General features: G+C 45.7%; 1 protein-coding gene across 5 annotated transcripts in view; it reads right to left on the bottom strand.

Annotated features, from left to right (window-relative positions):
* The window catches only part of LOC120396082 (disintegrin and metalloproteinase domain-containing protein 20-like), a 162,980-nt gene extending 142,146 nt beyond the window's left edge, over positions 1–20,834 (bottom strand). For 2 of the 5 annotated variants that reach the window (XM_039520990.1, XM_039520989.1), the window contains exons 1-4: positions 20,709–20,817; positions 17,146–17,228; positions 16,092–16,156; positions 9,122–9,200 (exon numbers count right to left, since the gene is read on the bottom strand). In XM_039520990.1, the coding sequence (XP_039376924.1) occupies positions 9,122–9,200; positions 16,092–16,156; positions 17,146–17,228; positions 20,709–20,751 (270 nt within the window). In that variant the 5' untranslated portion in view covers positions 20,752–20,817. Of the gene's footprint in view, positions 1–4,465; positions 4,711–9,121; positions 9,201–14,535; positions 14,630–16,091; positions 16,157–17,145; positions 17,229–20,708 lie in introns of those variants that run through there. The other 3 variants (XM_039520993.1, XM_039520992.1, XM_039520991.1) reach the window with 3 other exon arrangements.
* Between the last annotated feature and the right edge of the window lie 385 nt (positions 20,835–21,219).

A 21,219-nucleotide genomic window follows, 5' to 3' on the forward strand; every position in this document is an offset into this window, starting at 1 on the left:
TCCAGCCTTCAGAGTGCCCTCTGTCGGCCAATATCTCGCTACCACTGGGCCCCCATGTCCCTCCCGGACCCCAGTGCCCCTTTCCACTGGGGTGCTGCCCCCTGGCAGTAACCCCACAGTCTCTGGGTCTCCCCCTTCCAGGGGAACCCAACCCTCTATCCCCACCTCACCTCAGTATATGGCTACTGCCCAGTCCCCATCTAGCCCCCAATCACTGGGCCAGACTGCAGTATATAAGCCATTCATCATAGGCAAAGTGGGTTTAGACCTGCTGTCTCTACCTACTCTTGGGCTGCCCCTGAAACCTCAGTACCTATTCAGCCTTATACTAGACTGGGCCAGAGCTCCTCTTGCCTTCCCCCAGCCCTGCTCCACCTTAGGTACCCAGGTACACTCCCCAGCAGCCAGGCCATTCTCCCTCTAAAGGCAGAGAGAGAATCTATCTGCTCCTGGCTTCCCTGGCTTTTATAGGACCAGCTGGGTCTGTTTGGGGCGTGGCCCCAGCTGCGGCTGCTTCCCAGTCAGCCCAGCTTTCCCCTTGCCCCTGCCCTCTCCAGGGCTGTTTTAAGCCCATCCAGGCAGGAGCAGATGACCACCCTGCTACAGCAGGCAAGGCCTCACTGTACCATAGGGCTCCAACACATTGTCCATCTTTAAAAAAGGAAACAAGGAGAATCTGGGTAACTACAGACCAGTCAGCTTCACCTCAGTCCCTGGAAAAATCATGTAGCAGGTTCCCTAGGAATCCATTTTGAAGCACTTGGAGAAGAGGAAGGTGTTCAGGAACAGTCAACATGGATTCACCAAGGGCAAGTCATGCCTGACCAACCTGATTGCCTTCTATGATAAGATAACTGGCTCTGTGGATATGGGGAAAGTGGTGGACATGATATACCTTGACTTTAGGAAAGCTTTTGATATGGTCTCCCACAGTATTCTGCCCCAAGGGTTGGTCCTGGGACTGTTTTTGTTCAACATCTTCATTAATGATCTTGATGATGGGATGGACTGCACCCTCAGCAAGTTTGCAGATGACACTAAGCTGAGGGGAAGAGGTAGATATTCTGGAGGGTAGGGATAGGGTCCAGAATGACCTAGACAAATTGGAGGTTGGGACAAAAGAAACCTGATGAGGTTCAGCAAGGACAAGTGCAGAGTCTTGCACTTAAGATGGAAGAATCCCATGAATTGCTACAGGCTGAGGACAGACTGGCTAAGCAGCAGTTCTGCAGAATAGGACCTGGGGATTACAGTGGATGAGAAGCGGGATATGAGTCAGCAGTGTGCCCTTGTTGTCAAGAAGGCCAACAGCATATTGGGCTGCATTAGTACGAGCATTGCCAGTGTAACTTTAGCGCCCTCGTGGCCAAGATGGAGTCTGCTCTGCAGGCAGCTCTGGACAAGAGAGCGCGCACAGGAATGCAGCAGTAAAAATCCCTTCCACCCCAGGGGCACCTGTTCCAACCCCCCCAGAGTGAACACACCCACACACACAGAGGAAAAGTACAATGGATATAACAAAGGGAGGTATTTATTTATAGAGGGATGAGAGGAGAAAAACAACAAGGGGAAATATAGGGGGAACAGTAGAACGGGGCTGCATCCAAACCAAGGCCCAACAGGCCCAGTGGTAGCAGAGTCTGGAAGGGGAGACACTGAGCAATGTGTCTGCACACAGAGTTCAGGAGTCCTGAGCAAAGTTCCAGTCCAGTGGTGAGTCTTGAGTGCTCCTGGTTATCTTCAGCGCCAGTGAACTTTCCCCCAACAAACCTCTCCGGTGCCCTCTTCTGCCGCTCTCTGCAAAGCCACACAGAGCGACCACCTCCCCACTTAACTCTCTAGCAGCCTCCCTCCTTGTTCCCAATGCAGAGTCACAAGCTCCAGTACTCACAGCCCCACACAGCTCTGGGCAGCTGTGATACTGGGTCCAGCTCTGGCCTGTTCTTCTTGGGCGATTCCTCCCTGGCACAATGGTCCTCCTGACTCCTGTCCTGGGGTGTCCCCGATTGGCTGTCCTGTCCTTCCCAGGCCTCAGGCAGGTTCTCTCTGCTTCCTTTGCAAGGGCCTGCGGGCTGCTGCTGCTCTCTCCCCCTGAGCTCCAGAGCGACCCCCCACCCCTGGTGTTTCCCACCTTTTTTCCTCACTCCCCCTCCCCTCTAGAAAAAAGATTTAAAGGGGCCATGCTCTCTAAACCCCAAAGAGGTTACACCAGCACATCAAGGAAAGTGATTATTCCCCTCTATTCAGCACTGGTGAGGCCACATCTGGAGCATTGTGTCCAGTTTTGGGGGCCCCACTACAGAAAGGATGTGGCTATTGCAGAGAGTCCAGTGGAGGGCAATGAAAATGATTAGCAGGCTGGGGCACATGATTTACGAGGAGAGGCTGAGGGAACTGGGCTTATTTAATCTGCAGAAGAGAAGAGTGGGGAAGGATATGATAGCAGCCTTCAACTATCTAAAGGGGAGTTCCAAAGAGGAGGGAGTTAGGCTGTTCTCAGTGGTGGCAGATGACATAACAAGGAGCAATGGTCTCAAATTGCAGTCGGGGAGGTCTAGGTTGGATAGTAGGATACACTATTTCACTAGGAGGGTGGTGAAGCACTGGAATGGATTACCTAGGCAGGTGGTGGAATCTCCATCCTTAGAAGTTTTTAAGGTCCGGCTTGCCAAAGCCCTTCCTGGGATGATTTAGTTGGGATTGGTCCTGCTTTGAGCAGGGGGTTGGACTAAATAACCTCCTGAGGTCTCTTCCAACCCTAATCTTCTACGATTCTATGATTGTGTGTTTTCCTCTCACTGATCACAAAGCTTCCTGCTTGTGTGGCTCTCCCTGTTTCTGTGTGGCTCACTAATTTAAAGCCCTTTGGATTCCTTTAGTCTGTCCTTTGGGTATCTTTCCACTGCTCTTTCCCCTTCCCTTCAGGAGAGTCAGCTAAACTGATTTGCAAAGAATGCAGCTCACCCATTGTTCAGGTGGGTTGATTCTGAATAGAGTTGTAGGGTCCTAAGCACCATCCCATTGTACTTCTGCCTGGTGTGTACCTGTGTGTACCTGCTACAGGACCTGTCAGGAATGATGGATCCACATGCATATAGGCACTCATAATACAGCAGGTTTTCATAGTACAACTTCCCAACATGAACCAGAATTTGTAAGTTGTACAGATGTACTCCCAATCCATCACATTTCTCCCTTATTGACAGGAATCAAGCAGGAATACTTGACCAGTACTCCAGGGATATTTTGGCACCCCAGCTTCAGACAGTGCATCTTCTGTTACTACTTATTAATTCAAACTTAATACATGCATTCAGTCATTAAACAATTCCAATGATCGTACCAAAATACAATTTCATGAAAACACCATAGGTAGGTTTCTACCTACATCGTATAAATCTCCATCATTATCTCAGAGAAGGGGGAACTAACTGCAGAGTTACCGGTCCCCCACATATGCTCATCACCCTGGTATTTTTGATAGGTTGAGGTGGTCCCAAGAGCCTTGGGTCTCCTTCTGAGAGAGGAGTGGTCTGTGTCCTTGGGCGAGGTGGAATTCCCTTCTTCACCCCACCTGGGGAGAGGTGAGGTGTGTTTCTTCCTCCATCTCCCTCAAGTTTAATTACATCATGACCAAATAACCTGAAGGAATAGATTCAGGAGAATTCTTCTACCTCCTTTCCATCTACACTCTTCCAGTGGCTGTTTCACACCTCTCTGGAGCTTTTCCCACCCTCTGATGATATTGTAATTTCGGCAACGCTCTTTAATACTCTCTGTTTCACTCAATCTAGGGGAACTCTGACACATGGCACCTTTTGTCTGTGCCTGACTTTCCCTTTTCCTGAGGCCTGGTCTACACTGGGGTTCGAACTAAAGGCATGCAGTTCTAGCTACCGAATAAAATAGCTGAACTCTAGTACTTTAGTTCGTAGTACTTACTGTCTCTCACTCACGCGCGATCGTCCCGCCCGCTCCACCACCCGACTCACACACGCACGCGTTCGGAGCGCGAGGCGGCGTTGAGTTCGATATATATGCGATGCGATATATCGAATATCGATCGATCCCGACTCCGCGCCGCCAACCACCCCGGGTAGTATGGACATACTGAGAAGTTCTGAATCATAACACCTGTCAGCTGTGCCATAATTTTCCCTGCTCCCAGCAGAGGTCTGGCCCAGACCATCTCCTAGCTATACCAGTATCTTGCTGCTCTCAGCTGAAATCTGGGCCACAGACACACTCAGCATTGACTGAGGACACACAGAGCTCTTTCCCCTGAGCCTCTGAGTCTGGCCTTGCACCTGAACCTTCAGAGATTAATCCTATTATATCATTACGCAGATTAACACATCAAATGAAATAACCTCCCATATTTCCACAAGCAGAATCCCAGAACATCCTTTGGTGTCCATATTGACTCAGGCTAGAGGCAGAGCGATGGGATTCATTCTCTCTCCACCTGATTGCCTTTTAGCTGCTGATAAGGCATGTCATATGTCCTTGTTCTTTGGTCCCATGGGCATGACTTGACTCTCTTCTCCTCTTTGAGCCAGCTGTGTTTGACCTGGTCAACAAGCTTCTGTTGATCCAGTTCTATCAGTTCTCTCTGATACCTGGATACCAGCTCCAACAATCTCTCCTCCAAGTACATTCTTTTCCACTCCAGGCTCCACAGCTCTGGACCTCTTGCCCTTTCTGCTATGTCTGCTGAAACATCAGTGAAACAGTCTGTGACACCATCTCTTTGGTCAACTGCCTGCCTCACAGAGGAAAAAGGGAGCCCTTCTGGACGGTGGTCTGGAGCCAGTGCCCCATCCTGACTCAAGACATAAGCACTGCATGGTCACCTACTCAGATTTCTTCTGACCAGCAGCAATGCACACATGCTCAGAAGCTGCTCTTTCATGAGGTGTTCATAATTCATGCTTGCTAATTAACTTATACATGAGACAAATTAACAGACCTACTCCCAGCTTTCAGTGTAAAGAGCAAAAGTATAATCTTCTGGCAAAAGTGTCTTAAAAAAACTTCACAGATTAACCTGTAGATCTCATCTGTGCTACTATTCTGTCATACAGCGTAGCAAGCACCCCCTCTTGGCCACCTATTAGGACTGCTCTGAGGGGAATCCAGAGCAGCAGAGGCTTAAATGTTCTAATCACCTGTAACAAATGTTAATGGGGAAAGATACAAAAGGGAAACAAAGGCTGAATTAATCCAAACAAAAAAGCCTAGTGATGTAACTCAAGGACTGTGCTGAAATAATGTCTGGTAAACAAAAGCAGCATGGGGCAAGAAATCAATGGTCCTAAACTGGTGTGTTGCAAATTAGGTCTAATTAGTGAACAAAATGACGACATGGGCCATTCTGGGTATCACTTCCTTTTGGGATCCTTAAAAACAAAGAAACTTTGGGGAGAAATCATGATTTCAGAGATGTATCTGCTGGCTGGAAGACAGGAGGATTGGGAGGAACAAGCTTCACCATCATGGCTGCCACCCACACAGTCTCCTGGGGCCCCAGGATCCACCATAACACTGTTGGACACTCACCATTCTCCTTATGAGAGAGAGCCTGACCAGACTGGATGACAGACAAAGAAAGACACCAATATCACCATCTCCACCGAATCTGGCTAATTCTGACCACCACCTGAACTATAAGTCTGTCATGCCCCTTCCCCCAATATTCATTCTTTTCCTTCCCCACCTCATTTCTTCTCTTTCCAAACTCTCTCCTTTTGCCTTTTGTTCAATAACAGTCTGGCTTAGCTGGCCATGACTGTATTTTGTAACACAGCTGTAAGCCTGTGACCAGAAAGGTAATAAAAAGCAATGCCCTAAACCTCCTGCTAGGTATAGGAGTGTCTTATAAGAATATGTGCTGTGCCTGTGTTTCTCCAGCAATGAGGTTGCAAGTAAGAGTCAGCACCAGAGACAGAAGCTGAATTTCTACCATTGTTTTCTCTCCTCCTTTGTGTGTGTTTCTCATTTTTTGTCCTAAAGGAAGCAGGATTGGACTTTAAACAACAGCAGCTCCATCCCATCTCAACTGTTTCTCTTTCCCACAACAAAAAAGGACATATATCAGTATCTTTATACCACCTAACAAACTGTCTAATGGGGGCGAGGATCTTCTAAAAACTTTCAATAGCTAAAGAGAAAGGAAATAAGGGATATTTTTAACACAAAAGACTTAATAAATACTTTATATTTCAAATGCTTCAACTCTTTTTTGCTTCTTTTTCTATATCTTTAATAAAAGGTGGACCAAATTTTTAAAGGTGTGTTTGCTATGGGACTAAGCAGGCCAAGATCTCTGTATTATATTCTGTAGGCCCTCTTGAACACTGAACCATGATGGATTTGTTGGAAAATCATAGTGCTAATGAAGCCTTTCCGTATTAGGCCTGAGTAAACCAAAGTTATGTTATGCTTGTCCAAACTGTGTTGGAAAGCTTACAGAACTCATTAGACTGAGGCCCATGTGTATACCTAAGTCAGCTATTTCTCTCTTATTTTTTTTGTTTGGCTCCCCAAGTATATATTGGCCCAAGTGTACAGCTGCGCGCTGCGTTCATAATGCATCAGTATCTAGTAGTAAGTCAAGGCGGATGTATCTTGTGTCCCCTTCAGAATGACAAATGTATCCTCAACAGATGTATCTTGTAGCCCCCCAAAATGATATATGTATCCTGCATATCCAATTCCCTAATAGATACATACACACAGGGTGGTCAGTCAAAAAACCAAATGAGACACAAACGTAGGGCTTTTTTGTTTTTTACTTATAAAGGTAGGTAGGCCCTGATGGAATGTGTGTGTGTCTCTCTCTCTGGCACTAGCCAAGAGGAACACAGCTGACCTGACCGATCAAGTGTGGTGTGTGTCTTGTCTTCCTGTCCTCCTCTCCTCTTGGTGTGTAATAATAGGAGAAGGAAACGACTTTTAACTAACTAAGATTCACAGTAACTCTTTTGCCTCTTGGGCATATTTATTCCATCAAAATTAAGAGAGCAACACTATGAAAACATATAGGCCTGGTCTATACTAAAAACATAGGTCAACATAGATGTGCTGCTCAGGGCTGTAAAAAAGCCACACCACTGAGCAGCATGTAAGCCAACCTAACCCCCAGCGTAGACAGCAGTAGGTTGATGGAAGAAACTTTTGGTTAACCTAGCTGTCACCTCTTGGGGAGGTGGATTACCTATGCAAATGGAAGAATCCCTCAGGTCTGTGTAGCTAGTGACTACATTGAAGCCCTGCAGCAACACAAGTGCAGCACTGCAGCTGTGCCACTGTAGTGTTTGAAGTGTAGACAAGCCCATAGTAAGAGAAAGTCCCTACCCTGAAGAGCTTACATTCTACATAGACAAGACAGGCAAATCAGTGGGACAAGATGTAAAGTGACTTTCCCAGTGCCACACAACTGGTCAGAGATAAAGTTGGGAATTGAACCCAGGCCTCAGTTCCACGCTAGTGAATTGCATTGCCTCCTTTGCTGCACCCGCTCCACGTTTAACAGTATTTTGAGGGAGGGATAGCTCAGTGGTTTGTGCATGGGCCTACTAAACCCAGGGTTATGAGTTCCTTTGAGGGGGCCACTTAGGGATCTGGGGCAAAATCAGTACTTGGTCCTGCTAGTGAAGGCAGGAGGCTGGACTTGACTTCTCAGGGTCCCTTCCAGCTCTATGAGACAGGTATATCTCCATATATTAGGGGAGAGAGATAGCTCAGTGGTTTGCACATTGGCCCCCTCAATCCAGGGTTATGAGATCAATCCTTGAAGAGGCTATTTAGGGAACTGGGTTAAAAATCTGTCTGCAAATAGGTCCTGCTTTGAGCAGGGAGGTTGAACTAGATGACCTCTTAAGGTCCCTTCCAACCCCAATATTCTATTTATACTGGGATGGAAAAAGCATATCTCAAGATGGAGGAAGAGTCATCTTAACTACATACACACTGGAAAGGAAATTAAGGGGTTATTGGGGCACCATGTTCCATAATGCCCATCTACCAACAATGCATGTGCAAGGGAGAGCTAAGAAAGTCAACCATATCTTTCTAGCTCATCTGGCTACTGTGATCTCTCTTCTGATTCACTCCTGAATGGTGAAATTAAGAAGACTAGCAACAATTTTGGCCTCTTCCACATCTCACTCCCTTCAGTTGATGTTAAAGGGCAACAAAGCTTACACAAAAGAAGGAATAAATACCAATAAACCAAAGAGAATGAGACTTTCAAACTGCTAGAAGTGTTTTTTTAAATCTCAGTTCAATTTCCTTTCTTCAGGCACAATCCTCCTCCTAGTGAAGTCAATGGGAGTTCAGACATTTCCTTCAGTCGGAAAAGAACTGGGACCTTCCCATCATCATACTCTCCCAATCTACTTCCTTCTACAGGTCAGCAAGGCTGTTGGCCCTCCAGTAACTATTCTTTTGCCTCTACATTCCTTGTATACTTGGCAGAATATAACCACCGCTCTCTAGCAATTTGATTTTAAAGCAAAAATATTTTGCGGCTATTCAGAGAAGATGAGCCCTGCTCACTTTTAACAAGGGAAGGAGGAAATGAGAACAAACTTTTTTTTTAAATCTTTGCAACTTTCAGCAGTTTGACAGCCCATTTTCTTCATGTTGTCCCCTCTTTCAGTTAGAATTTGGCTAATGAATTTTAAAAAATTAGTATTTTACCTCAGGGTGATTAACCATGAAATCTGTAAGCAAAGAAGGCCAGGAAAGAACTGGCACAAGACAGTGACAGAGAATATTGAGTGCTCTGGCATCACCTGGTAAGAAGTATCACAACTAGCAAGTGGCCTTCAATCAGTGGAGGAACTCAACTGCTGGATGTGTCAGCTGCCCAGAAGGAACTAAGATCTAAGGAGAGGTTATTAATCAGGGGTTTATTAACCATACCTAATGTTAAATTCATCAGCTTTCAGCCCAGGATATGCTTGTCTCATTCTACATATAAGTCCCTCCAATTAAAAGCCAGTTGAAGATCCAGGAATTTATCAAAACTGACAACCTTCATCCATCCAGTCTTTAGAGCATGGCAATTTAATTTTACTCACTATTGTACTCTCTGAGATACATGTCTCATGCTTACCTGTATATATGGATAATCTGTTATCAAGTCTCCCTTCTCATTGTAAGTAAAAACTGGGAAATTTGGGGCTATGAACATTCTGAAAATAAAAGATTTTTAAAAATTAGAAATTCAAAAGCAGAGGATCCTTCTTAAGTAATATAGATAATGCAAGATGGTACTTGATATAAATATATGGTAGGCAGTTGTTAGGTAAAATTGGTTATAATTAGCTCTGCTGTTAGGCAAATTAATGTTGTTTTTATAAGAATGAAGGGGATTATTTTTTTGTCAGCTAAAACCGCAAAATAGTTCAAGCTAGTTAAAACTGCTCTGAGAGGAAACCAGCAACTGTTGCATAAGGATGTGTCTGACACAAGGAAAACACCAGCTGACACAAACGTGCAACCGGCACTTTGGGATAGAATACAAAAAGGGGGATTTGAGCATCAAGCTTGAGCTCAGCAGGCCTATTGGACAGCAAAGACCACCTGGATGATGTGGTGAGTCCTTGTAGCTCTGCCATACGTAACAAGCCATTGCTTATAGTCTTAGGGAAGCATTATCATAGTAACGTTGAGTACAGCATACAGGATGTACTTCATAGCTTATTCTTAAAACCAGATCCCAAAATTACAACAGTTGCTGCTTGCAGTCTTGATACATGTGAACTGTTGATTACATATGGACTAAGGCCCAGCTCCTCAAAGGTATTTAGGTTTCTAGCTCTCACTGAAGTCAGTGGGATTTCAGTGGCTAAATACCTTTATTTAGCCACCTAAATGGTCTTCTGTGAATCTACAGTCAAGACCCAATGCATTCTGCAGAAGTGAATTTGCTGCAGAATTTGCTTCTTGCCATAAAGCTGTGCTCCAGAGTCTATGCATTAATTACAAAAATAGTCCTAGTTCTCCTGGTTGTGAAGGAAAACTTGAATTGAGTGTATCTGATGCAGAGATACCATTATGTCTATTTTAGACATGGGGAAACTAAATCCCAAGATGATGAAGTGATGTATCCAAGGTTGTCCAATAGACCAGTGGTAGGGGGGAATAGAATCCAAATCCAGTGCCTTATCTACTAGGCATCACTCACACATTACCAAATTAAACCCCTGAATACCTCATTCAACAGTTCTGTATTATTGTAGACATTTAAAAAATGGCAACATAGAGAGGTGCGGCAGGGTACTAATTTGTCTACAAATGCTGGATCTGAGAGAAATGTGTCACTGTAAGGAGCATGTTTATCTGAAGCCTTTCTAGTGCTGACATCATCTCCAACACTTAAAGACCATCACATCTTCACTTGGCAGCTCCTGCCTTACAGCAGGCAAATTTGAAGCCTTTGGCACTGACAGATGCGAAAGACAAATCCAGCCTCTTCGGTTCCAATGTGGCGCCAAAGCTGGACACACGGTGATACACCAATTTGGAGCTAGACAAATATACCAAAGGCTTCTGTTTCTCCCCTGCAAGGGTGTTGTGATAATTGGGCCTACAAATTTACCCCAATTATGAGGTCAAATGCAAAAAATGAGGAAAAGTTTATAAAGTATCACAATAACCAATAGCAATAAATGTTGATCAAAAAAGGAACACAGAAAGACTGAATTAGTCTAAACCAGTGGTTCTCAAACATATTTGATGGTGCTCTCTCTTCTTTGTGTTTGTAGTAGTATATGCCCCCTCCCCCCACCACACAAGTATATATACAAATATCTGCCATGGCGATGCTTCACTTAACTCCATTTTGGCTTCTTTGTTTTTCACTTGAGTAGTTTTTTTTTTTCTTTTACATGAATGATCCAACAATCCATTGTCATAAGAGCAAAAGCAAAACTGCAATTATGATCCCTGCTTGCAATTAAACATGTACACTGCATCGCAGGACACATTAACATACAGATGTCAGTTCCTTTGTATAATATTATTAAAGCCTAACAGAAATTTGGCAAAATGCACAGAGCCATTTGAGTACCTAATATGTCTGGAGGAATCAATTTTGCTAGTTATTCTTTGCTGTGGGTAATATGTGCACAGTACTTCCCCCCTCTAAAGCTTTTCATGCTCCCTGACAATACATTCTGTGCCCCCCCCAAAGGGGGCCTGCTTCCCAGTTTGAGAACCTCTGGTCTAAACAAGAAGGCCCACAGATATAACTCAAAGACTGTGTTAAGATTCCTTGGTAAAAAAAAAGTGTGGAACCAGAAATTAATAAACCAAAATCGGTGTGTCAGAAATTAGATCTAATTGGTGGACAAAAATAAATGAGGAGATGGGCTATTCCACCCATCCTTCTTTTTCAGGTTTTTTAAAAGAAGAGACTTGGGGTGGGGGAGGTATTGTGACAATAGCTGACTTAAAGTTGAGAAAAAGGGAAGGAGTGAAATTCACCATCATGGCTGCCACTCCTACTAGCCCTTGAGACACCAGGCCTTCTTTCTTTTAATCCCAAGAGATGTCCTGACTAGAATGGGCCAGAAAGAAGGATCCAGATGACATCGCAACCTCCACTGGCTCCAACTAAATCCCAAACCCCATCTGGGTAGTGAGACTTTGTCTCTTCCCCCGCTCTCCCATGAGTAAGTGTCCTTTAACTTCCCCAATTTTTTTTTTCTTATATATCCCCTTTTTCCTTCCTTTAATAAGAGTATGGCTTAGCAGGCAAAAGCTATATTCTGCAACACTGTTGCAAGTCTGTGATCAGAAAAGCAGCTAAACACAATACAGACGCTCCCCTGGTTACGCAAGATCCGACTTACGCAAATTTGTACTTACAGAAAAAGTTCCATAAGCCAGAAATAGGATTTTTGAATTGTGGAAATTTTTGCGTAACATACAGGTATACATTTCCAACTTACACAACATTCGAGTTACACAAGGCTTTCCAGAACAGAACGATTGCGTAAGTCAGGGAATGTCTGTACCCTTATACAGCCCAATGCTGCTAAAAGTTTGCTAGGTCTCAAGGTGGCTCCTCAGACCCTGTGCTATGTCTGAGTTTTTCCAGCAGAAAGTTTGCAAATGAGAGTCAACAATGGAGACAGAAACTTCATTTTTCATCTTTGCAGATTTTTTATTTCTTCTTTTGTGTTTGTCTTTTTTTCTTGTAAATGGGATCAAACTTCAATAGCAAAAGCAATAACAGCTCCAGCACATCTCAACTATTGTCTCTTTCAAAAAAAAAAAGGCATTATCGTTTACGAAATTGTCAAACATGTTTTTTCACTGCCTTCTAAAGGCTCTTTACAGCTAAAAGGAATAAGATGCAGCCAGAGTTAAACATTATCAGGTATATTTAGGATATAAAAGTAAAAAAATAGGCCTTAGGATAAGTTAGCACTAGTAACTTAATAATAAACCTGCTGAGCTTGTGTCTATGTTCATGATATGCTGATGTTTTGAAAATAATTGCTGAGTTTGGATAATAATGTCTATTAAAGAACAGTAGATGCCACAAGATGACCATTGGTAGCCAGGATGAAATATTTGAGACTTTCTTATGGTAACCACATATTACTATGGTGATAGGGTCACATACATGCTAATGAGTACAACGATCACTAATGAGTTACCCTATGAAAAACGGGGTACTGCAAAAGTAATGCTGTGTGGAAGTTCAAATAAGGAAAAATGTTAACTGACATTTTGGGTTTCTTTGCAAAGGGTGGTATGAGTAATAGAAATGCTAGACATTCCATATTGTTGTCTGTCTCCTTTACCAGACTGTAATGGGTAAATTGTTATTTGTTGGTCAATAAAAGTAACTACAGTGCACCCCATTTAAAAGAATCATTGATGTAAGAATCAAACCATACAGGGATCAAAACCACTGCAACAAAATTGTTCCTATACTAACATATACTCAAACTAAGGGACAGATGTGGCAGATCAAGGGACAGATAGGGTATGAATGTGTGGATGGTAAAGTAAGGTGACCCAATAACAGCGTTTAGCCCACTGGCTCATCTTCAGTCCATGCATTATGAGTAAACATCTTCCCCATAAGAAGACAACATGTGGGCCTGCAAGCCACTGCCCGGTACATGAACTCGGCACCAGTATTGCTAGCATTGCTAAAACAGACTGAATATGTAAACACATTCCAGCAGGCCAGCACGAGAACACCCCAACCTGGCACGCAACAAAATGGTTTGACAAAAGTGATGAATAGTCACATTTTGTCTGAAACATCAGGGGGAAAATACAAGGGGAGGTAACAAACACGTCTTGTGAAACAAGTAAAATGATACGTAAGCCGTTTATCCCAGATTGTTTGTCTCAGTCTATAAATGTTGGAATACTTCGCTTTAACTCTTCGTCCAACCTAAGGGGCAGTGGAAAGTCCCACCACTGACTGCCAGGTGCTATTACCGTACTTTGTCAACAATAAACTTGGCCGGGCACCTTCAATACTAAACCAAGTCTTGTGGTCTTATTGGGCAGTTTGATCGGAGCCTGCTGTATGGGCTATTTGTCCAGAGTCAATGCAGCATGCAAAAAGAACAGACACACGCAGTCAAACATCTGACAACACTTGTAAGAATCAAGTACTTATAGGAATCAAATAATCTGGGACAGATTGATTCTTATAAAAGGAGTGCACTGTATTACATGAAGAGCACTTTATGTAGTCTCTGTTGTGCACCATGGGGTCCCCCTTCTATTGATAACCTCTCTACTGTAATTGATCTTGGGGGCTGAGCTCACAGATCAAAGTAAATGTAAACCCTCACCTTGGGGTTCAGGAATTGGTTAAAGTAACCAGTAACTATAGTTTGGGGGGAGGGATAGCTCAGTGGTTTGAGCATTAGCCTGCTTAACCTAGGGTTATGAGTTCAATCCTTGAGGGGACCACCTAGGGATCTGGGGCAAAAATTGGTCCTGCTAGTGAAGGCAGGGGGCTGGACTCAATGACCTTTCAAGGTCCCTTCCAGTTCTAGGAGATTGGTATATCTCCTTTTTTTTTTTTAAAGGGGCTATGGATAGATATTAAGCCTCTCTTAATACTTTACATTTCAAATGCTTTAACTGTTTTTCCTCCTTTTGCTGCATCTTTATTAAAAATGTTAAATGGCCTTTGCGCCACGGCACTAAGCAGGCTGAGATTCAGAATACCAAACACAAAATCATGTTTAACAGTGCTCAGTGACTGGATCATAGTGACACCCTCTGACTTTTGGGGCCCATATATTCCATCAAAACTAATACAACAGGGGGTTACAAAGCAGGTGATGCCCTACTCTGTCCTTGCACAGGAAAGGGGACTGATAAGAGGAGGAACTTAAAGAGCTATATTCTAAGGTCTGTAATTAGAAAAGCTTGGAGCTGAGTGTATCTGTTCTTTCGTGCCCAGGGTGTAAATGCCCAGCAAAAAGAACAACACTCCATAGAATGAACATCCCTGATGCATATCAGACAGCAAGTACATACCTCCAACTCTGGCAAGACAGAGGTGCATGAAATGATATGACGTGCTCTTTAAACCTGATCTTTCTTGTTGGATCTTTAGGGTCTCATCAGTACCCTGCACGGATACAAAATTTATATCTGTGATGCAGATATCCATGGATATAAAGCAGATATCTGAGGAGCTGCAGGGCTCTAGTGACAAGAAGCAAGACCATCAGGGCCATCGCCAGAGATTGGCCAGGAACTGCAGTGGTGAAAGAAGCATGTCAGGCTGCCATTTGCCAGAGCCAGCACCCAGCTCCTCCAGTGCTGCTGTGTCACCCCCAGTTTTGTCCAGTGGGGTGGTCACAAGGCTCACTGGCAGCTGTCCCTAGTCACAATAGAGTGTGAAGCAGCTCACACGCTACCAGACAGGAGTCTGATCCACGCAGTCATGTGTGACTCCTGTCAGGGACCGTGTGAACAGTTTGCATGCACTAGCATGACCAGGGACAACTGCCAGTGAGCCTGGTGCCCGCCCCAGTGGGCAGGGCTGGAGGCAGCACAGCCATGCTGATGAAACTGCCCAGTTTGGGAACTGGCTGATGAAACTGCCCAGTTTGGGGACTGGCTATGAGCAGTGGCCTGATAGGCTGCTGCTTTCACCAGTCACTGGCCATGGCCCTGCTGGTCTCACTCGTTGTCGCTAGAGTCCTGCAGCTCCATGGATATCTGCTTTATAGCTGCATCCGCGGATGTAAATTTTGTATCTGTGCAGAGCTCTGCTCATCAGAAATGAGCCAGGAACTGAAGTCTCAGTTGGTCTAGGAATTTAAACTGAGCAACAGTGCAAGAGCTATCTAAAAGCATCTACATTTTCTAAAACTGTAGTAACTTGAATCAGCCGACAGGAGATTTCAGATACAAATTAAGAATTTCACTCCAGGCATAGAATGTGGATCTCCAATACCTGCAGCTACATGCCAAAAAGAAGAAGCCAATGCAATATGTGATTGTATAACATTTACTAATATTAGCTCTGAATGGTAGCTCTGGGAGGTAGTTACAGTGTGGTCTCCATGGACACCTCTTTTCAAGAAGATTGCCAAAGGTCAGCAGCACAGGGAGGCACAAATCTCATTGGCGCTGATATGCAGAGCCCATCTCCAAGAAGAGACTACTGTTCTGAGTTCTCATATAGTTAACATATATTGTCTAGTGTATCTCAAACCTTTCTGAAATATCCTTCCATGGCATAAGGTTACATGGGTGTAGAGTTTCGTGTGAATTGGTTTGCTCTTGCCAAAGTTAGAAAACACGTAAAAATCAACTTTATAATGAAAAGTAGCTTTAATTTTAAAGTATGGAGATGCTTGCCCTTCCTAAATATTACTGCTCTAACTAATGGCCCCCATAAAAAACAGTTTTCCTTGCATCCCGTATACTTTTTTACCACTTCTGTTATTTCTTCATATCTAGATTGACAGCTTCTGGGGCCAGGAGCTTTTGTCTTCACACTTGATTGTAAAGCCCCATGTACACTTATTTCTCTAAAAAAAAAGAGCATATGAAAGGTTTGGAAGAAAACAGTCACTTACTTCTTCTGTAGTAGGTGAACAATATGGAACTTTCCTTCTACTTTAATTAGGTAAGACACCTTCTCCTAGAACATTCAAATAAAAAGTGTAATTCAATAGTATTCTAAAACCCTGACTAATCAATACTGTATTCAATTTTATAAAAATTGTATTAATATATTTCCTCAGATTGTGTACAGAGAAGATTTTCTTCTCCCTTCACGTAAGGCCTCGCTACAGCAACGAAGTTTGCTAAATATGTCCCTAAGTTGCCAATACTGGTCCAGCTAGATCACCATGAGCAGTAGGATCCTGTTTACATGAGGCTCCCCAGCATTGCTAAAATTGGTGTAGCTCAATCAGTGTCAGCAAAAATGGGAAATATTTAGAAAATGCCCCTAGCGAAGACAGAGCCTAACAGTTGACACTAAACACCACTGCCACAGCACTACTATGCAGTCTCAAATTGAGGGTGAATAACAATTTTGGAATCATGGGTAGAATCAAACTGAATAGAGTATGATGCTCTTAATGTCTTAATTTGGCAGCAGACTCATCTTTACAGCTTCTCATAACCGCACATTGCTCTGTAGGATAACACCTTTTCAGTGGCTATTGGGGGTTGCCAGCTCATAGAGGTACTTCCCTACTTTACAGGAGTGTTGTGAAGATAAACATTTTAAACATTGTGTAGTGCTTATATCCCTTGTTAGTGGGAGCCATATAAGTACCTTCTGAATTCCTTAGCTCCTTGCCATGAATAATATATGTTTTACTTCCATTAAATTGTAAATGTTATTAATGCACACTGAGTTCCACGCATAAAAATGTCAAGTGCAATTACACAGGTAAGCAGAGACTATATTAAGGATTATCAACCCTTGTGCTTCAGAGGAGAACCAAACCACTAATTGCTCCGGAGAAGGAAGACATTTTCTGCCCTACATACTTTATTATAGAGGTAGTTACACCTCCCGCAGAAGTATCTGATACTGGCAGTTACCAAAGACTGGATTCAGGGATCATTAGTCTGAGTCAACATAGCAATTCCAATTTTCTTAGAAAGCGGTACTACCTTGGTGTCTATGTCATCTCTTGGTTCCAGCTTTCTTGGAACTATTACTTCAGAATAAGATAATTTTAAAGTCTCAGAAAAGCCTAGAGAGAAATAGTTTCAAATAAGTTAAATAGAATATAAGTTTACAGTTATTCGGATACGTGCTTCTGGATTCTGACACTGAAAATCATTTTATACAGAAGTCACTCTGTACAATGTGAAGGAGGAACAATTCCAGGGACAGGGATGAACTCTGCATCTCAATTCAGTGTTTGTAAATCATCTGATAAGCTTAGACACAGCGAGAATACAGTATCATTACTGCTCCTTTGGGTTCTCTTTCCCAACCTGAACCCAAGCCAATTTTTCCATCAGACCCCTTCCATCCTCTTGATTTTCCGACCAACACCACTGTATTCCCCCACCAATAGGCTCTCTCTTCCAAGCAAACACTTACCCACTCTACCAGACTACACTCTCCCTGGTCCATCTGACCCCATCACATCCAGCCTCATTCTTCTAATACACCCCACATTAAGCCCTGCTCCTCCATCCCTCCTCTGTATCACACAACCCTCAATCTTGGCAAGCCCCATATCCCTATTGCTGCACTGTACTCTTCAATGAGCCCTATTCTCTGCCACTGCAATCACAGTGGCCACCACTTCATCACCTACTACTGCAAACCACACTCAGTATGCCGCACTCCCTGTTCCATCCACTGCAATCCTCTCCTAGGAAGAATGTCTGCCCCCTGACTCAGCATCAAAATCACAGAATATTAGGGTTGGAAGAGACAGGAGGTTATCTAGTCCAATCCCCTGCTCAAAGCAGGACCAACCCCAACTAAATCAACCCAGGAAGGGCTTTGGCAAGCCTGACCTTAAAAACCTCTAAGGATGGAGATTCTACCACCTCCCTAGGTAACCCATTCCAGTGCTTCACCACCCTCCTAGTGAAATAGTGTTTCCTAATATCCAACCTAGACCTCCCCCACTGCAACTTGAGACCATTGCTCCTTGTTCTCTCATCTTCCACCACTGAGAACAGCTGAGCTCCATCCTCTTTGGAACCCCCTTCAGGTAGTTGAAGGCTGTTATCAAATCCCCCCTTACTCTTTTCTTCTGCAGACTAAATAAGCCCAGTTCCCTCAGCCTCTTCTGGTAAGTCATGTGCACCAGCCCCCTAATCATTTTTGTTGCTCTCCGCTGGACTCTCTCCAATTTATCCACATCCCTTCTGTTGTGGGGGGACCAAAACAGGATGCAACACTCCAGATGTGGCCTCACCAGTGCCAAAGAGAGGGGAATAATCACTTCCCTCAATCTGTTGGTAATGCTCCTACTAATACAGCCCAATATGCTGTTGGCTTTCTTGACAACAAGGGCACACGGATGACTCATATCCAGCTTCTCATCCACTGTAATTCTCAGGTCTTTTTCTGCAGAACTGCTGCTTAGCCAGTTGGTCCCCAGCCTGTAGCAGTGCATGGGATTCTTCCATCCTAAGTGCAGGACTCTGCACTTGTCCTTGCTGAACCTCATCAGATTTCTTTTGGCCCAATCCTCCAATTTGTCTAGGTCACTCTGGAGCCTATCCCTATCCTCCAGCATATCTACCTCTCCTCCCAGCTTAGTGTCATCTCCCTTATCAAAAATCCCTCCTTATCAAAATCCCTCCTTATCAAGCCATATCCCCCTATTCATACTCTGCACTCCCAACTATACCCCCATCAACAAGACCTGTCTTCCTCTCTTTTCTCATGCCCTCAAAAAACTCTGGGCAAGACTCGTTTCCTTTTCTACCTGTTCAATCCCTCATGAATACCCCTTCTAGGGCCACTCCCTACTCCACAGTCACAACCCCCTTCCTGTTACTCTCCCTTTTTTCTCTTTTCTTCAACCTGCCTCCCCCGGGTTCTGCCCACTCTGCAGGACCTGCTCCACTGCTCCAAAAATTTGCCTCTCCCAGGGACTCTCACTCCATCTGCCGGCATTACACAGACTCCATGAACACTTTTGTTTTAATCTTGGCAGGCCCTACTACCCCTCTCCCTGTGCCAGTACACCTGGGCCCCTGAGCAGGATCTATTCCACACTCCTCAGTGCCCCTCAAAGCCTCATTGACAGGTCCTGCTCCAAGTCTCCCTGCAGTCCCTCCAACATCCCCTTTTAGCAAGCTGTACTCCTTCCTCCTTCCTGTGTATCCCAAACCACAGCTCAGAGGAACTCACTCTACCCTCACTGCTTCATATCCCAAATAAAGCCTTCAGCAAACCCCACACCCCCTCCCTATTCTTTCCTCCCAAATTCACCTTGTTAAGCTTCACTCTGTGCCCGATTCAATCCCTTACAAACTCCTCGTCAGCTGACACGGCTCCCCATTCACAACAGCTCCTGGAAACCTCCTTTAGGAGGCCCAGCTCCATGCATAGTTCCCCTGAGCCCCCCTTGGACTGTTCTCAAACCCCCGCAGCAGCCCTGTCTCCCTCACAACCACCCCTTCCCCAGAACACTAACCCCTTGTGGGCTCCATACCACCTTCCCTATTCAAGCACTCCTCCAGACTTCTGTGGGCCCTACCCCAGTCTCCACACTACCCCTTGACCACAGGCATTACCCCAATCTCCTTACTCCACACCTCTCCCCTGCTTTCCCACCTCATTCTGCCTCTGTCCTAACAAAAATCCTTCTCATCCCCCACAAAAAAATCAGTGGGCCTGATTCCGCATTCCCTGCTGAATCCCACCTGACAGGCCCCTCCTCAGTCCCTTCTCCAGCCTTAGTGAATTTCCCATCTTCCCTTACCCCTGCAGCCCCACCCCTCAGAGAGGCACCACTTCCCCCTCCCCACCTAAGCTGAGCTGACTGAAGGCAGGAGCAAAGTCCCACCCAGCACCAGCCCGGCCCCGCAACCCCCAGGAGGCAGTCCCAGAGGCTCCTCATATACACCAGCCAAGTACCAGCCTGCAGAGATATCACATCAGCTGCTTCCCAGCCAGCCCCCTCCCTGCTCCAACTCGCCCCTTTCCAGCTCGTGCTCCGGGCCTTGCTGCTCCAGGATTCAAACGCCTCAAAGCCCATCGCCCCTGGTTCTAATGCCTCCCTGTCCATTCCTCAAACCTCCTGCTTGGTCATCTGTGCTCAGTTTTCCCTGCCCCAAAAGAGTCCCTTTGCCCCCTTCCCAGTTTGCCTCCATGAATCCTCAGGCCCACAGCCCCTTTCTGCTGCCTGCCTGGTTCTGGGCCCTGACCTGCTCTCAGCAGATCCTGCTCCTAGTCCCGCTCTGGCACCTCCTGAACTCCCCTCCATGGGCCCTGCTCCGGCTTCACAAATCCCCCACCCCTTGCTATATTCCCCAGAGCTCCCTGCTGCCCCCAATCCCCATATTCCCCCTCCCCTCAAGCCCCTGTTCCCCGCATTGTGCCTCAGTCCTGCTCCTCCTCCTGTTCTGGCCGTTTTCCCGCACAGCCCTGCTCCAACTCCTGGCTCCCCCCTTCCCTGCTTGGCCTCTGCCTTGCAGGCATGACCCCAAATATCCACCCGCTCTGGCATCTCCACCAGACTCACTGCCCCCCTCACCTGGGTTCAGGAGCAAGAGCAGGGCCCAGAGCTGCAGCCCCATCTCCGCGGCTCCTCACAGACACCGGCCAAGCACCTGCAGCAAGAGCAGAGACAGCGTCTCCCCCCCACTCCGCTCAACTGCCCTAGTGCCAGCTCCCCTCCCCTCCCCACCCACTGCCTCAGGGCCAGCCCCGCCCCCTCTGCTCCTATTGCCTCAGTGCCAGCCCCGCCCCTCCTCCCACTGCCTCAGGCCCCGCCCCTCTGCTCCTATTGCCTCAGTGCCAGCCCCGCCCCCTCCCCTCCCACGGCCTCAGGCCCCGCCCCTCTGCTCCCTCCAACTGCCTCAGGGCCAGCCCTGCCCCCTCCTCCAACTGCCTCAGTGCCAGCCCCGCTCCCTCTGCTCCTATTGCCTCAGGCCCCGCCCTCCCCTCCAACTGCCTCAGTGCCAGCCCCGCCCCTCCTCCCACTGCCTCAGGCCCCGCCCCTCTGCTCCTATTGCTTCAGGCCTAGCCCCGCCCCTCCCACTGCC

This window comes from Mauremys reevesii, linkage group 1, assembly GCF_016161935.1.
Source record: "Mauremys reevesii isolate NIE-2019 linkage group 1, ASM1616193v1, whole genome shotgun sequence".
Classification (NCBI taxonomy): Eukaryota; Metazoa; Chordata; order Testudines; family Geoemydidae; genus Mauremys; species Mauremys reevesii.